This window comes from Cavia porcellus, unplaced genomic scaffold (assembly GCF_034190915.1).
Source record: "Cavia porcellus strain 051 isolate PalLab524CR breed Dunkin Hartley unplaced genomic scaffold, mCavPor4.1 scaffold_8, whole genome shotgun sequence".
NCBI classification, from domain to species: Eukaryota; Metazoa; Chordata; class Mammalia; order Rodentia; family Caviidae; genus Cavia; species Cavia porcellus.
The window spans coordinates 55,294,081-55,312,122 of record NW_026947491.1 but is presented as its reverse complement, the minus strand read 5'-3'; the positions used below and the strand labels follow the sequence as shown (position 1 = coordinate 55,312,122).

At 32.4% G+C, this 18,042-nt stretch overlaps 1 protein-coding gene across 5 annotated transcripts in view; it reads right to left on the bottom strand.

Annotated features, from left to right (window-relative positions):
* The window catches only part of Usp15 (ubiquitin specific peptidase 15), a 138,996-nt gene that overhangs the window by 68,760 nt on the left and 52,194 nt on the right, over nt 1-18,042 (bottom strand). For 4 of the 5 annotated variants that reach the window (XR_010049341.1, XM_023567594.2, XM_023567590.2 and 1 more), the window contains exons 3-6: nt 13,016-13,146; nt 9,818-9,944; nt 4,059-4,204; nt 864-925 (exon numbers count right to left, since the gene is read on the bottom strand). Coding sequence is in view for 4 of the 5 variants with exons in the window: in XM_023567594.2 (XP_023423362.1) it covers nt 864-925; nt 4,059-4,204; nt 9,818-9,944; nt 13,016-13,146 (466 nt within the window). In the remaining variant the exon portion in view is untranslated. Of the gene's footprint in view, nt 1-863; nt 926-4,058; nt 4,205-9,817; nt 9,945-10,634; nt 10,753-13,015; nt 13,147-18,042 lie in introns of those variants that run through there. The other variant, XM_023567592.2, reaches the window with a different exon arrangement.

Below are 18,042 nucleotides of genomic sequence, written 5' to 3'. Positions count from 1 at the left end.
CATAGGTTTTTAAAAAAATTTACTGTTACCATCTACTAATTAAAATAATTATTTAAAATATTTCAAAACACTAAAGTTTATAATCCCTCATCAAAAAATTCAATATTCCAAGGATTTGTAAGCTTTAAATTTTTTTCAATATTCATTTGACAGCAACCTAATTTGATCTGGTGTGAGGTTACTTATAGTTTTCAATTATCTTACTTGTCTGAGGACTTCCTGAAGAAATATTAGTATGTCTGATTACAGATTAGCCTCAGGTTCTACAGCCTTAATAAGTGATACATGCACCATACTTTTCAATACAACTATCTTTAAGCGTGTTTGATAATGGATTATGGATCTGATAACTCTAAAACTCTTAAAAATATTCTCACTTCCTGCTTTCTTTACCATGTAAATCAACTCTTAACAATCCAGATACAATCTGCTTTTATAGTCTAAAAACATCCTTAACAAACACTTTAAAAAAAATCCTAAGGCCAGGGATGTAGCCCTGTGGCACAGCACCTGCCTGGCAAGTGCAAGACCCTGAGTTCGACTCCCAATTAAAAATAGAATAGAATAGAATAGAATAGAGTAAAATGCATAGAAATATTTCTAATTATTTTTAAAAAATGAAACAAAATGTTGACTGTGACAACTAATTCATATGTTATTTCCACTATACTTTATTCTAAAAGACTTGAATTGGAAGTTTTAAAAATTATAACATACTATATTAATTTAAATGCAAAGTTAACTTCTCTAAGACTAAACTACTAAACCATAATGAACGTATATATTTGCAATACTCATTTAGGTTCTTCTGTCATCAAAAGATTTAAAATCATGCAATAAGCCACAGAAGTGGGAGCACTTACTTAGGAGCAGAAGGACCCCTTGGCCACGTTCCATCTTCATTTTTCTGTTCTATCACTAACACCTGCAAATATGACACAATAAAGGGTGTTTTTCTGTAACTCTGAAGTTAAAATAGCTTTAGAAAAAAGCTACATATACTAGAAACTAAAGTAATTTTGTGATAATTAAAAGACAAAAGAGAAAATGCGGCAGTAACTGCATTTTGATTCCAAAGCTGGGCAAAGGACATAAAAAGACTTCAAACAGAAGTAATCAGCAATGACATGACACTGAGGTCAGAAGACAAACAGACCCATCAGTTTTATAACTTTAAGTTTAAAGAAGCAAAAAGACTGTAAGTTCCTCCAGTTTAAGGGAAATGTTTTCTGTTTGTATTGGTGGCCTGTAACTAAAGACTGTGCAAATAACAGATACTTAATCTGTAGTTACACTTGTTAAAATACATAATCCTTTCTTACATCTTCCAGACTAAGAGAGACGTCTTTCTTCTAGTGTTTGCTACAAATCATTGTTTCAATTTTCTAATATTGTTCCAACCAAGTTTCTTTTTTTTAAAGGTTGATAAAATAGAATTTAGTGAATAATTTACAACTTCTGAGGAAGGCTTTTCTTCACTGCAACTTGTAGCTATAGCAACACATAAACTATATATATATAGCACACACATGAAAATTGTAATTTGAACACATCAAGCTACAGAAAATTTTAAAGTTATATATTTAAAATATTATGTACTGCAACATCTTGATTTCTGTCCCATGTTTTTATTTAAAATTCCATGTTTTTACAGTCTTGGATGATAATGTTAAAAGGCCACTACAGGGGCTGGGGATTTAGCTCAGCGACATAAGCGCCTGCCTTGCAGGCAGGCAGTTGTGAGTTTGATCCCTGGTACCAGTAAAAAGGAAAGAGACAAAAAAAAAAAAAAGGCCATTATAAAAGTTAAAATTCACTCTCCTTTATTCAAGTATACCATTTTTTTCAAATTATCATTTTTCAAACAAAATTTTACTTATACTTAGAGCTGTACCTCTAGTTGAAAATAATTCTAGAAAATTTTCAAATTTTAAATTAATTCACAAAAGGGAAAGATCTCATTTTGGGAAACAAATGCTTCAATAATATATCTTCTTGATTTCTAATGAGGGTACTTTTATTTTTAAAAAAGTTCAGGATAGCATTTACTTTAGCATAGTCAGAAAAGAACTGGTAGAAAATCTGAAAACTTAAGGCACAGTCTTTGAAATATTCCTATACCAAAGATCAAAAGTCATGGGAGATTTTCAATCTTAATAAACTAATTTATTCTCTTATGTCTGGTCTGCTAATTTATTACCTACCAAGAACATCAAATTATTTAATTTCCCTAACCTTCAATTTTGTTTTGCAGTACAGAGGGATGACCTGAGGGCCTCATATCTCTAGGAAAGTGCTCTAGTGCTAAGCTACACTACAGCCCAGGCTGTCCTCAAGCTTATGATCCTTCTTCCTCAGCCTCAAAAACTACTAGCTGGAGCTACAGATATGTGTGCCATTAGCTTGGCTAAGCCTAAGTTTGCTAATGTACGTGATAGAACAGAATCCACTTCATAGAATCACTGAAAAAATTTGAAGAAAAAAATTCTGTAATTTCAAATTTTACTCTTAGAATTAACACAAGTTATAGTGTATGCTAACCAAGGAGAGAGGTTTATGTCTATAACAAAGAGAGACTGGCTAGCTAGGGGTGAACTGGCTAACTGCTACCAGTCTCACTTCTGCTTCAATTAGCTACCTTTCCTTTTAACTGTAATCCTTGAGAACAAAAACAAAAACACCGGTTTTTTTTTTTAATAGTCAAGTACAATACTTGCTATGTACTAGACATTTACTAAAAACTAATTTCTACCCATTTTTTGGATTTTTTCACAACTCAGTATCAATACGATGTTAATAATAAACTTTTAAATAAAACAGAACAAAAATCCCATATATTGACTAGATCATTAGGCACTGTCAGGTACTAAGAATCAAACAAAACAAAATAAAACATTTAACCAAAACAAGAATCTTAAGTGTAATACATAAATAACTGAAGTATTTAATGAATAATCAGAGGACATAATCATAACTTAGTATCAAAGTAAAAGGAATGCTTTTTCTTGAAAATAGATCAGTGGATACTGAGAAAAAGAGAAAGACTGAAGAGATGATGTGACACTTGGACTTGAATCTGAAGGATGAACACTCTGATCCAGTGTCTCTACTTGACAAGGTGGGATGAATACTTTGAATATTTTGATGTTTGAAAGATATTTTCGTTGGATGGGTACAGGGACTGGGAATAAGAGTACATCAGGTAGATGAATAATATGCAAAAGCAAAATGTTATGGAACTGCACAGTGTGTACAGCAAACTACAATGCATTTCTGCTTGGCATCGCTAGAGTGTAAACCACAAGACAAGAAATCTAAAGATGCTGGAAGACTCCACAAGAGGGTAAGTCATGACTTGCAGGGTAGATTAAACTGCCTGGAGTTTAAGGAGCCAGAAAAGTGTGTGTGTGTGTGTGTGGGGGGGGGGATTAGGTTTATACTTTAGAATTTTGGCACCAATAAGACTAAGTAGTCACATAAATGATTGGAGAATATGAAGGACAAGGGTTGAGAATGTAACAGAGATTAGTTCAAGAGATATTTAAATATAGAATTCAGTTGCTGATTTTAACTGTACATCTTTATTTCTCAATTCACTTATTTCTATGGATTATATTATAAAGACAGACTACACTGGGATTTAATACACATTAACAGAGGTAGGCAGAATCCTTTAGCCTAATGCCTCCTAAAAATAGTTTTACTATAGCACAACCATTCCCACTTGTTTATGTATTATCTATGGCTGTTTTTCATGCTATTATAATGGCAAAGTTACAGTTACAACATAGACTTCATGGACTGAGGAAACAAAAGTATTTATCATTTGATCCTTCCCTTCACTCAAAGTTTATAGATTCATAATACTAGTTGTTTTTTAACAAGTAGATTATTTTCAAACTCAATGAGGAAATCAGAAGCTACTGTTACTGACCAGCAGGGATACACAATAAGAGGAAGCCAGAGACAGAAGAATTTATTATATACTGAAGGACAGTCATTAAAGTTTCAAAAACACTTCATGTGTAATTCACTTAAACTTTATTGCTAAACAATACCTGTCCTTGGTATAAACCAGCATCCTGAATGGTGCTATCTGGTTTATTCAGTGGTTCAAATGTATTACTCATGTATTTGTTCCACAGTCTGGTCTCCTTTTCATCTGGAATATTGAAGATTTTTCTTATTTCCTTTTCAATTGTATCTAGATTTAAGGAGGAAAGATATGTAAATATAAAATTTAAAAAAATAAACCACCAAGATAGAAATGCTTAGTAGAGTAAAAATTCTAAATTTAAAATAAGGATGGAATAGTGAGACTAGATGAATAAATACATAAAAATACATTAAAAAAACAAAATTAAAGTTTTTAAAGATCAGCTGTGTTTTTAAAGAAAAATAATAACTGCAACTGACAGATAATTACTTGGAGAATTTTAAGACCTCAAAAGGTAAGAGCTCAACTGCACAACACTAAAGTATAATGTTAGGATAAGCTTTTGCTTTGAACATATTATAAAATTAATACATTTTCTGCAAATATAATAGGAGGTAGAAATTAAAGTATGATTAAAAGATGCTACAGATGGAAAATATTGTATTAACCAATAACAATTTACCATAGACAGTATATAACTCAGAGTAGCTAATTAGAATATACGGACACAATTTTTTAAAAGTGCATGGTCTGATGTTTGTGTTATTCAAAATTTCTTACAGCTTACATTTTTTACAAAACTGCATTTTCTAAATCAATTGTTTAAACTGTATTTCCAAATTAATTTATCAAGTGCAACAGGTTGTTTTTTAAAATATAAGTAGCTTAACCAATATAAAATTAGGCACAGGATTATTTACATATTTGAGGAGGGTAATTAAGTTCTAGTATCTAATAAAAATTTTAATTTTTACAAATAAATACAATATAATTACATCTAATTCTGGCCAATCTCTTACCTAACAGACTCAAGAAAATTATACTCCATGATGTATGAAGAAATATAAAATACTTTTAAATTTTAGAATACTTGGGTTGGTTTTGGGCAAAGTAAAACTTATAAAATACCAAATACTATATGTTCTCTGAAGAAATTTAAAATGCTATACTTGTTGGACACAAATTTAGCGTGTTTATTTTTATGTTCTGTATATGTACTACTTTGTAGATACATATCTACAAAGAAGGTTAGATTTTGATTAGGGCATTAAAGCAGTGGTATGTTTGACAGTATTCTGCAAAAATTAATGCATATTAAACAGAATATTTATACAATTACATAAAGTAAGCTGTCAGTGTTGCTTTGTATCTTGGCAAGCCTATTTTTTTTGTTCTTTTTATTATAGTAGAACATGCATATAGAAAAACATTTCATTACTACATTGTGGTGAGTTTCTCAAATGGACACAGCACATATAGCACTTCAGATCAAGAAAAAGAACATTACCAAGGAAAAAAGGGAGCAAGGAAGAAGCCAAGGAGGGCAGCTGTTTTAATATTTCTATAAAAATGAATACATTTTTCCTGATTGCAGAAATAGATTTTGCTCATGTCAAAAGTACATAAAATATTGGTAATATAAATGAGATGTCTACCAAGGAATAATTGGTGTTACCACTCTGATATTTCTATACATATTTTCTATTAAGTCATATAGCTATGTATGCACATAACATGGCACATGCAAATATATATGGAAATTTCATTTTCACTGACATTTATTAAGTTGGAAGAATTTCATTTTCATCCAAATTTAATTAACTTGTGAAATATGGAGAAGAACATTAGAAGCAGAAGAAATAGCAATACAAAGGCTTTGAAGTGGAGATACAGTTGGTATGTTTTACAATAGCATGGCACATCACTATGGCTTAAGTATAAGACATGAGACCATAAAGGTACTTTTGTAGGATTATATAGAATTTTGTGAGCTAGGAAAATGTCTTAATTTTATTCTGAATAAAAGGGAATCTGCTGAGGAGTCAGGAGGATAGAAATGACTGACATAGTAAATGGTTTTTTTTTTTGTACTGGGGATTGAACTCAAGACCACGTGCTTGCAAGGCAGGCACTTGTGCTGCTGAGCTAAATCCCCAGCGACAATTTCTGTGGCTAATGTAGAACAGACCATGAGAGAGAGGTGAAGGATAGGAGATGAGGTCACTGCAGCAATTTGAACTGAGGTGGCAGAAATGGAGGTAGTGTTCAATGTCAGAATAGATTCAAAAGGAATTGCTAAGAAGTTATGCTGCCAGATCACACGTAGATAATAAGATATCACAATGATACCAAGATTTTCAGGTTAAGCCATTGGAAGAAGTAGCATTACTGACATAGGAATGGATGTCACAGTAATGAATTTTGAAGAGAAGGGCTTAGTTTCACACATGGTAATTACCTTGGCATGCTGGTCAGATATACAAGTGAAGATGTGAAATGGTTAAAACTGGAATTAGGGATCATTTTGGTTAGGGTACTTCAATTTAAAAGATCAACAGTAAGGGAATATTTAAAGCCAGGAGACCAGATTAAAAAAGACAAAAGACCCAAGACCTAAACATGGAGACATTGGAGATCATCAAAATGAAGAGTATTTTACAAAGAACTCTGACAAGGTCTAGCCAATGAGAAACTGTGCCCAGGAAGCCACTTGAGAAAAAAGCACTTCTAGACAGAAAAGTAACTTAATGTGCTAAATTTTGTTGGCAAGTTAAGAAAATCCAAGACTCCTCAATTACTACTGGACTTGGCAGTGGGGAGATCATCAAAGACCATAAAAGGAGTGTCAAGGGAGTGGCAGCACTAATGTATTTGGCTCAAGAGAGAATGGTAACAGACAGAAAACAAGATGCAGAAATGAAGACTGGCAAGTGCAGTTATAGATGACAGTTCTAGGACAGAACTGGGCATTGGTGGCTGAAGTTGAGAATTTCAACTGACTGAAAGCATTTGCTTCTTTCCCAATATTAATCTAACCCATTTAGCCAGTTAATAAAAAGCATATAGTAGGAGAAAAATATTAATAAGATAACAGAAATAAAACTATCTGGAAAATATTTCTAGTAGAGTTAGTAAAAATGTTGGCTATTTCATCAATAAAGTTAGTAAAAATGTTAGTCATTTCATCAATAAAGTTTACAAACAAAACATTTTTCAAGAAGTTTTAGAACAAAAACTGTTTCTGTGGTTAGTCTTAAAAAAAATGAAACTGAATTTTATTTGTCTCCCTGGAACATGGTCAATACCAAAATATGTCAATTTAGAAAGTAAAATATTCAAAGACCTGTACTTTTGCTCTGATATATTATTTAAATCTTGTCTAAGTTACTGTCATTTTTAATATAAGGTAGTACAATACTAGAAGAAAAGATAGCACCTTATTAATTTAGTAACAAAATCAGGAATTTATATTTCCTAATTCTTTTTATATAATAATTTATGTGGTTATATTTTATGGTCATATTTTGAATATTTTAAATCAAGGTTTCCAAAACCACCACAAACTACATGTTCCTCTTGTAGTTTATTATCCAAATTGTTTTAAAACTTACATCCTTAAGAAAAAAAAATTAATCCAACTAATTAGTAGTTGATTCTACAATACAAAAGCCCTGGAAATGGAATTAAAATGTTAGCTCTACCATTTGCATCAAGGTGAACTGAGGTAGGCTGTAAGTCTAAGCTTCATTATCTATGAGAATACAGGGTTACTGAGGTTCAAATAAGACCATTTCTGTAATGTGCTTAAACTGAATGCTCAATAATCTTTAAATTGTTGGATAACTGTAACTATAAATCCTCTATAACTTAGTTCCTTTTAATTTCTGTAAAATCTTCAACTTAAAAAGTCAAATTTCAAGCCAGGTGTGGTGGCACATGCCTATAAATCCTAGCATTTGGGAGGCTGAGGCAAAAGGACTGCCACAAGTTAAAGGCCAGCTTAGATTATGTACCAAGTCCAAGACCAGCTTGAACTACATAGCAAGACCTTGTCTTGACAAAAAAACAAGATAAATTTTCTCTCATATAAACTTTTAAAACTTATAGCAAGAAATAGTAACTCAATAGACATACATACCAACTGATATTTATTTGCACTGCTATTTTCTGTTAAATTCTCTTTATTCCTCCAAACTATTTCATCAGTCATCAGGTAACCACCCAATTAGAAAAAAACTTATCGAACAGTAAAAATTGGTAGATATACAAAAATCCAGTTCATCTATAATTGTAAGGTATATATTCAATGGACATAGTACTTAAAGTGTTAGAATATTTAAACTATGTTGAGCAACATCTATGCTGGATCATAAACATTTTAAAGCAGATTCTTTATAAATTACATTTCTCCTCAGTAAAACCCTACTTAGTACTTAAGAAAAAAACTCCAGTATACCTGTCTTGAATTTTGAAAAAAACCAGTTGTTGATTTTCATCTAAAGATTTCTTATGGTCATACATAAATACTATATAAATTTATATATTTAAAATTTTCCTATTAAAATGATGTAAAGAAAATATCAAATCTTAAAAATAACTAGTAAATTTAATCAATTATTTTATGAGGTTGCTTTTGGCAACTATTTTATTGAGGTTGCAATAGGCTACAAATTTCATAGTAGTCTTTAACTAATCTATCAATACAAATTTCATATATTAAAACTTGCAGCTTTTAGTATGTAGTAATGTTTTATTTTCTTACATATGTTAAAAAGTCTGAAAACCAATGCAAAGAAATTTATCCATAACAATAACATTTGTATACAGAAATCCTGATTCTTGACATATTAATTTAAGATTATACTACATAAGTTTATTGAAATTGAACCTTGAACTTACATAAAAGATATGTGGAAGAATAAAAAGTTAGTAACATTTCATTTAAAGAAAATATTAGGGTGAATCAAACATAAAGTTCTTCACAGATGAAACAGTTTCATAAAAAAATATACATTAAAAGAAGTTTTCTGCTATGAAATGGGTAAGTGGTAAAAGCTAAATGTGCTGATGAAATTCAGAAATATTTTCACCTATGTTTAATTGCAATATTCTTAATGACTGGCTCTACTAAGAATTTCATATCATGCTATAATTCATAAATTTATTCATCTTTTTTCCATGTTGAATTCTGGATGTTATGTGACCTTCTTCAATATCCACATGCATTTTCCAAGATTAATCTTATTTTACAAAAATTTTATTTCAACTTATCAAATAAACTTATTTATTTTGATCCATATTTAACAAAAAGTACTATAATTTTTTATTGTAATTTTAAAAACAGCTTAATACATTCTTAACTTTAAAATTGTTTAGTACATTCTTAATTTTAACTTAAAACATGGCTTTCAAAAGTAATACAAACGTATATTTTTAAAATATGCATACTGTATAGACACAGAGGCAATTAGGCCCACAGATATTTGAGACTACGATGATTCTTTGACTTATTGACAAAAAAAGAAAAAAATATGACTTAGCCACCTAGCTGTAAAATCCAAAACAGTGAAATCAAAGAAAAAATAAAATAACCAATTGCCATTTTCACTAGATTTTACCTAAGCAAATATTTAAAGTTCTACTTTATATTGCTATTATCATGGCATTTATTTTTCAAATGCAGTTCTAAATTCAAACAATGATTTTTAAAACAGCAAAATTTTAAACTTATTTAATAAATGCAAAACAGTAAGAAACAATAACAATTATAAACTAAGACATCAAGGTATAGAATCTATTGTTTATGATAAAATCTTTAATATACTTTGTAGCCCAGTAGTATTTTACAAAATAATGGTTAAAAAGAGGGCTTTGCATTACCTATTGTGTCAGCTTTGCTAAACCTTCGAGTTACAACATTGTTCATGTTTCCATTTTCACAGAGTTTCAATTCTGTGAGATATACTTCTACTTTGCAGTGTTTTACAAACATACCCTGTTCGACCACCTAAAAAATGAAATAAAGACAAATTAGTATATTTCATTTTCACAGCAATATGTTTCTCTAGGCTTAAAATAACTGCAAATCTCCAACAAAAGACAATTAACTTCTAAAACTTCTCAATGTAATACAAAATACTAGAAAGTTGAAAATTTAAAGTAAGAAATGTTTGTAGTAATTGTAGTATTTAACAGTATATGAATAATTAAGATTTAAAACAACTGACAGTTTGGAAAGAATTTACTGATCTAAAGAAATTTATACCATAAATAATAAATACACTCAATCTTTGTGATAAAAGTTAACCTAAAATAATTATCTTTTTCTCTATATGTAATATGTATAATATATATATAAATACATCTTTGATTAAAGATACAGACATCTAGCTTTTAACAGTAACCCCAAACAGAAAAGTCTTTTAAAATTTTTATACAATTTGATATAATGGCCTTACTACCACTCGGTATGTTACAATAAATCTTTTAAAATGGTAATGCCAAATTAGTGCTGCCAAAATGCTCAGCTATGGCTCTGTAACTGATATGTTAGCTTCATTCGTTAGCTTCATTCGAAAATGACTTTGCTTGACCTTTATATGCGTACTTAGTAATTCTAAAAAAACAAATGAAAAAAAAGCCGTTAAACATGCAAGCAGTAATATAGGAAAAGAAAACATTTATATATTAGGGTCACCTTTTAAGTAAGTATATTTCCTTTTGTTCTTCTAAAGGTTAACTGTAGGATTTCAGTCATGAATACTGTTTCTGAAAATAGTAATCAGCCTGATATGTGATACATTAGACAAATATGGCAAAAGGGAGGCTCCAAATGACTTAGATGCACTCACAAGGTTAGATCATTACAGGCTTCATACACTCATTTTTCTAGTGAAGGGAGATTCGTTTCAGCTCAAAAAATTAAAATAGTTTATCTTGTAATTACTATGTAATCCACCTGAATTTTTGAACTCTGTGATAAACAAATAATAAGATTTGTTTTAAATCTCTTGTGCTGATTTATTTTAAAGTTAAGAAAGTAATAACTTACTAGTTTTTAAATTTGTAAGATTTGTGGTAGCTATACTTAGGTAGAAAAATCTAGAAATCAAATGTTCACTCAGAGCAGATATTTCAACTCTGGAACTCAATAATCCTAAAATAACTTATATTAAGTACATACTAATCACTGGTAGGTCACTAAAACTGAAGTAAACTGTAAGCCTCATTGATACACCAGGAAATAAAGGCAAATAGAATAGACAACCATAGAGCAGGAAAAGAAATGAGTAAGATAAAGTAAAAAATAAGAACAACCCTCATTATAATCTTTATTGAAAAATACATTTTGTAAATCAGCATCATTTAAAAAACTGAGAATCAAGTTTCAGAGTACAAATAGGTATTTTCCTGGAAAGAATCTAATAACCAAATTGTCATATAGTTATTATGATCCAAGGAAACAGAACATCAAGATTACTTCAAAATTCACAAGATTAGGATTCAGAATTTTTCTCCTCTCCAATAACATCTTACATTACTAAGAGAATTATCATTATGACTCAGAATACTACTACTATAATTATATCTTAGTACTTCCAAAAGCAGTATATTAACATGCTGTTCCTTTTTAAAAATGAATTTGTTCTCAAACTATTTTTATTTTAAAGATCATACTAGTTTTACCAAAGCTTGAAAACTATAGTATGAGTAAAAAAAAAAAAATCAATATATTTATACATCAATGTTATGATCTGTAGATTATACATTTACAAGTCTCCTTACCTTCATTAAAAATGTTTGCGTAGAAAATAACCATCAAAATGGATGGTTATGGAAACTAACAGGAAGCTTATAAAACACAAAGTGCAGAGTTGTATTTACCTGATTACCACATTCATCAACATATACATTTGAAGTAAGACACAGAATAGTCAGAAATTCTTTGCAGAATTAGAAGTGACAGGTATATTAATTGAATTATAATGATTTTATAATGCCACAAAAAGAAAAAAGCAGAATATTTGTTATGGATTAAGAACCGGTGGTCAACTTAACACCAGCTGGATTACACCAGCATGGTGCTGGGCGTAGATGTTCCACCTGAGGAAAGTTGCCAGCATAAATAGAGACGTGGAGAAGAAATTATTGCATTGAGGTGTAGAGACATTGTGGGTTCTCCTACGTGTTGCTGTTTCAGCAGGTAAGTTCTCCCGGAGCAGCTTTGGTCCTCACATCGAGCACTGCTTCCTGGCTCTGGAGGGGAAGACGTGTGCCACTTGGTCTCCAGGATGAACTCGTCACACTGGCTTCCTGGCATGTACTTGACTGCTTGCTGTCGGAGGAGCTCGGGCCTCCGTGTCGCTGAGGATGGCTGTGGTGATTTTCAGGACATCCCTGGTCTTGTGAGTGTGACTTCTTGGCTCCACAGTAGAAGCCTCAACCTACCAGCACAGCTCCTTCACCCTGCTGGCATACACTTTCTGGGTCCACTGCTGACCTTTGGGCCTTCCCAGTACAGATCCGTAAGAGATTGGTGTGAGTCCTTCTCAAGGGCCCTAGACCTCCAGCTGGACTCGTGGGAGGTATTGTCATGAGCTCTGGGTTTTCATCAGGACTCATGTGGGGCACTGCTGTGGGATTTAGGCCCCTGACTAAACATTTTATGTCTTCAGTGTTGTGTATAGATTTCCTGCAGTTTCTTGTGTTACTTCTGGGTGACCATCACAAAACAGTATTATAAATTCCATGTCCTGGTTCTAATTGTTCTCTGTGTACAACCCCTAACTGTAACAGATATAATCAGGCTCCTTGTTCCATTAAGACTTACGGATATATGAAGATATTTTCATTACTAGTAATAATATGCAGTGCCTTTAGAATAGTAACCAGCATGTAACAAACTTCCTATATATGTTAACTGCTGTTGTTATTATCATATTATACAGTGTATAGTAACATTTTGATTGGCTCCTTACTCAAGGTAAGTGGCAGGATTTCACAGTTCTTTGACTTAACAAAATATGAACTCCTCAAGAAACCTAATATTTATATCCAGTCATAGTTAAATCCATGTACCTTTCGTGCTATTGGCTCCTGACCTTCCATCAATGTGTACCAGCTGACAAGTTTATTCCAGCCCTCAGTTGGCAACAGTATGTAATCCAATTCGTCAATAAGGTGCTCCTTAAGTGACTGGGCATCACCATCTACAAAAGGAAAAATAAATTTGATATGTAAGAAATAACAGTACCTACCTTTACATACTTTGGTTATACCCATTACAAATTACTTATTCTTGAGTAAATAATTATTTAAAATAATTCATTCTAAAAAAAAATGTCCTGTACGTATTTCAAAATAAACTGTTTGAATAGCCTTCAACGTGTAACATTAGTTAACAAGCAGTTTTCTTTTAATATATATTAGCAATACATAATGCTTACATTCACCTTGGAGAGCTGCTACACATCCATAGCACATCTCAACCATTTTTACTTCCCCTTCCTGCTCCCTGCTTCCCTTTTATCTCCAAAACGTCTACCCTCTTTTCTATCATTTGCTTTTTATTTTGCTCTTTAGATTATTTCTATTTTAGATTTCTCTAAAAAGAAATCATGCAATATGTAACCTGTCTGATTTATTTCACTTAGCAGTATGGTCTCAAGATATATCTATTTTCCTACAAATGATTTAAATGTATTTTTATGGATAACTACTCCTATATTCATACACACACGCACACTTTATTTATTCTTTCATCTGTTGATGGACATATAGGCCACTTGCAAAATTTGGCTGCTAAGAATTATACTTCTATAAACATGGAGACAGGAGATGTACAAATGTATATATACTTTATGTACATCTACATTTGCATGTATAAATATACATATATACATATATATGCATATATACACATATATACATATATATGCATATATACACATATATGATCATATGTGTGCATATATGTATGAAAAATGTCTTAACTCTTTTTGAGACACTCAGAAGAGGTACAGCTAGGTCAAATGGAAATTCTATTTTAATTTTTAAATTTTGCTTACAAAATCTGAAGATGGAACTGTTGACTAAAATATTTGACAGAATAGTGTCAAATATCTTTGAGTATCAGAGATTCCTTACATGGTAACAGTAGACACTAAACCCAGAAAACCTCTGCTCCCCATGTCTACTAAGACTAACTTGGAAAATTTCCTGTTAGGTACAACTCAATAAAGTATTTCTGTATTTCTGAAATTCAAATGGCCAGATTAGGCTTCTGATATAACTGTGACTCAGAAAACCGCATCTAGATCTCTGGTCTACCTTGCACAATATTTTAACTAGAAATCTGAAAGTAAACCATACAATGAAAACTACATCCGAATAATTTTAATCTTTTTAAATTTGGTGAGAAATCTAGGTCACAGGCCTTCTGGAAGATTAACATGGTTCACAAAATTGTTGCTTTCTGTTATTACAGACGTGCGTGCATACTTTACGATCATATATAAAAAGTGTATGTTCTCTCTTCTGGCTTTATTCATGTTGTATAATTATTCTGAAATTCAATTATGGTTTTATCTATCAATGATTCAATTGCTGAGTTATGATTTTATATGTAGGCATATTTCATTTGTTTGTTCACATACTGATGGACATTTGAATGGTTCATAATTTTTTGCAAATAACACTATGAATATATTATTTTTCACATGAATAAATTATTTATCTCGAGTAAATAACCAGTAACTGATTAACTGAGTACATTATGATGCTCTACCACTATTACGTATCCATCCCCAGTTTCTTTCACTGTGATCTTAATCTTCATTTCACTAATACTACTACGGCTTGGTTATGTAATCTGAACCTTCCAGAGCTTTTTTTTCAGAACTCATTAAATCCACTTATCCTCTTTGGTAAAGTGTCTGTTTAAATCTTTTACCAAGCTTTTCCTTTGGGCTTCATATTTCTTCCAAGTAAGTTTCATTCCATTTTGGTAAGGGAACATATTTTGAATGATTTGAATGTTTTAACTTTATTATGACAGGTATTATGACTCAGAATAAAGTCTCTCTTGGTAAATATTCTGCTTATATATCTGAGAAGAACTTTTATTCTGTTTTCAATACAGTATCTTAGAAACGTTAATTAGGACTTGATTATTTTCAATTCTTCAGGCTTTATCATTGTAGATGTCTATACCCTTTCCCAAATTTGGGAAATCTGACCATTTCTTTCCATATACTTTCTATCTCATTCTGTTTTTTTCTTTGCCTTCTAAAACATCCATAGTGTTCATACTGATTCACTTAATGGTATCTGATAAATTCTTTAGGCTTTGTTTCCTTTTTATCATTCTTTTCATTCCTCTGAGTAATTCCAAAAGATCTTTCAAGTTTACCAATTCTTTCACTTGTTTGTTGTTGAAGAACTCTAGAGAATGTTTCACTTATTGTATTGTTTAGCCCTATTGTTTGATTTCTTTATAATTTCTATCCTATGAGTGATATCTCCTTCAGTTAATTTTCATGTTCAAAAATTCATTGTGTATGTTTTCTTGTAGCTCACTCAGTTTCTTTAAAACAATTACTCTGAATCTTCTGTCAGACAATTCATTATCTCCATTTCTTTAAGGTCCATTCTGGAAATTTACTGTTTGTGTTATGTTTTCCTGATTCTTTACCCTAACATTGGTGTTTATGCAACTGAAGAAACCACAATCCCTCTGAATCTTTATGAACTGGCTTTGACAATGAAGTAAGTTCACTGATCAACAGTCTAGAAAGTTTGGGAAGGCTCTCTGAGAGCCTTTCTATGGAGTACCTTTTTTGTACTTGTGCATGTAGATTACAAGAATTCACTGTTTTCTAATTTTCCAGGAGCCCATATCTCTTCTTTCTGCTAGTGTCTGACTGCCACAGACCACAAGCCAGAATACTGAAGGCATCCTTACTCCTCATGCTCCTGTGTAACTTGGAAGTCTGAGCATTCTCCTATCTTGCAGGTTGTTCTTCATACATCAAATCTTTTCCTTCATTCTTTCTTTTTTTGTCTTTTACAGACAGGGTCTCACTATGCAGTTCAGGCTGACCTTGAGCTCACTTTGTAGCCAGGCTGGTCTCAAACTCACAAAGATCCTTCTGCCTCAGCCTCCTGAGTGCTGGAATTACAGGTGTGAGCCACCACGCCCGGCTTTTCCTTCTTTCTTAACTGAACCTACCAAACTATGTCAACCATGTTAACACACTGGATGAGATGAAACAGAAATCAGTCATCAAAACAACATACTGAAAGGAACTGGAGGCAGCTCCACATCTTTTCCCTGCAAAGACAGGCCCAGGTTCTATACCTCCTTCCAATACTGCATGGCTCGGGCACCTGCAGCAAGTCACTCATTCCTTTTTCTTTGTTCTCAATTTATTCTGAGAGATCCATACTCTGTCAGATCAGTCAGGCATAGTGAAACAAGACAAAAACCAGCCTCCTTCCTATTCATTCAAAGGCCAAGATGTGGGAGGGTGTCCAACTCTTCTGCTTCCCTCCTACAAGCAAGGCAGAAGGCTCTAAGCCTTTTCTCAGTCTCACAAAGACTTCTAGCTATAGCAACAAGCGTCCCTTTTCCTTTATTACTGCAGTCAGGCATCAGAACTATCCTGGTTCTACTTAGCACTTTGCATAAGGTGAAACAGCACTGGCCCCTAGGACAAAGCACACTGAACAGCTGGGAGGTTTCATATTTGCTCTCCCTTTTTGTCCCCTAAAAGGGAGAAGCCATTGGGCTAAGACAATTTTTCTTGAGCTAAAATATACCAGCTTAGAGGAGAGTAAGATGCAGGTAAAACAGAATTGCTCTTACCTGTTTCAGTGGGATCTCAGTTTTCTGTTCATTTTGAATACTCTATACTCTTAATTGGATCCTGGACTTCCCATAAAAATATTATGGTCTATCACTGTTATTGTGAGCCTACTAATAAGGGATAGGACTTCTTAACATATCTTGTTGATATCATTCCTCTTTACATATTTAAATTATGCCCTTAGGTAGCTAATATTAAGGATAAGATAACTTGGTGAAATGTCCCACACCGTTTAGCATTATGAACCAATGTTCTGCCTCCATAACACATTTCTATTATGAAACTTTGATATTAATAGGGTTATTCCAGTTTTTATAGTGCTAACATATATTAAGCTACCTCATCATAACAAATTGCTATAGTATTTTAAAATAATACCCATTTACTATCTCACAGTTCTGTGGGTAAGCATATTATATGGGCTCAAGTGGGTTTCTGTGCTTGGGTTGTATGAGGCCAAAGTCAGGACATCAGCTGTGCTGGGCTCTTAGCTAAAGGGTCTGGGGAAGAACCTGCTCCCAAGGCCATTCAGGCTGCTGGCAGAATGCAGTTACTGTTGGTTATTAAGTCTGGTGTCTCATTTCCTAACTAGGGGTAAGTTTGAGGCCTCTGTTCCTACAGATTGCCTGTAAGTGTCACATATGGCCCCTTCTATCTTCAAACAAACAGAGCTGCTTTATTGCTGCTTATGATTTGATTCTGACTTTTTCTACCAGAGAGAATTTTCCACTTTTATGGGTCTATGTGAACAGATTAAGTTCCCTGGGATAATTTCCCTTTTGTCTTATAATCAAGAAAGTAAACAGATCATCCTCTTCCCAGGTTCCATCCACTCAAAGAGCAGAGAATTATTTCAAAGTGTCACTGGGGGCTTAAGAACTCTGCTTACCAAAGCATGGCATATTTTTCCATCTCTTATTCTTACATTTGTGACCTTCATGTAAAGAGGGTATCTTATAGATAGCTGATCTATCTTTTTATCCACTCTCACAATCTCTATTTATTTTTTCTGGTCTTTTAAAACAGGGTCTTGCTTTGCAGTTCAGGCTGCTCCTGAACTCACTATAAAGCCCAGACTGGCCTCAAACTCATGGCAATTCTCCTGCCTCAAGTCTTCTAAGTGCTGGGATTACAGGTGTGCACCACCATACCCAGCTAATTTATCAATAAAATGATTATTCATAGTTGGATTTTTTTAAAAAGTCAAGTTTAGATCTATTATTTTGTAATTTGTTTTAT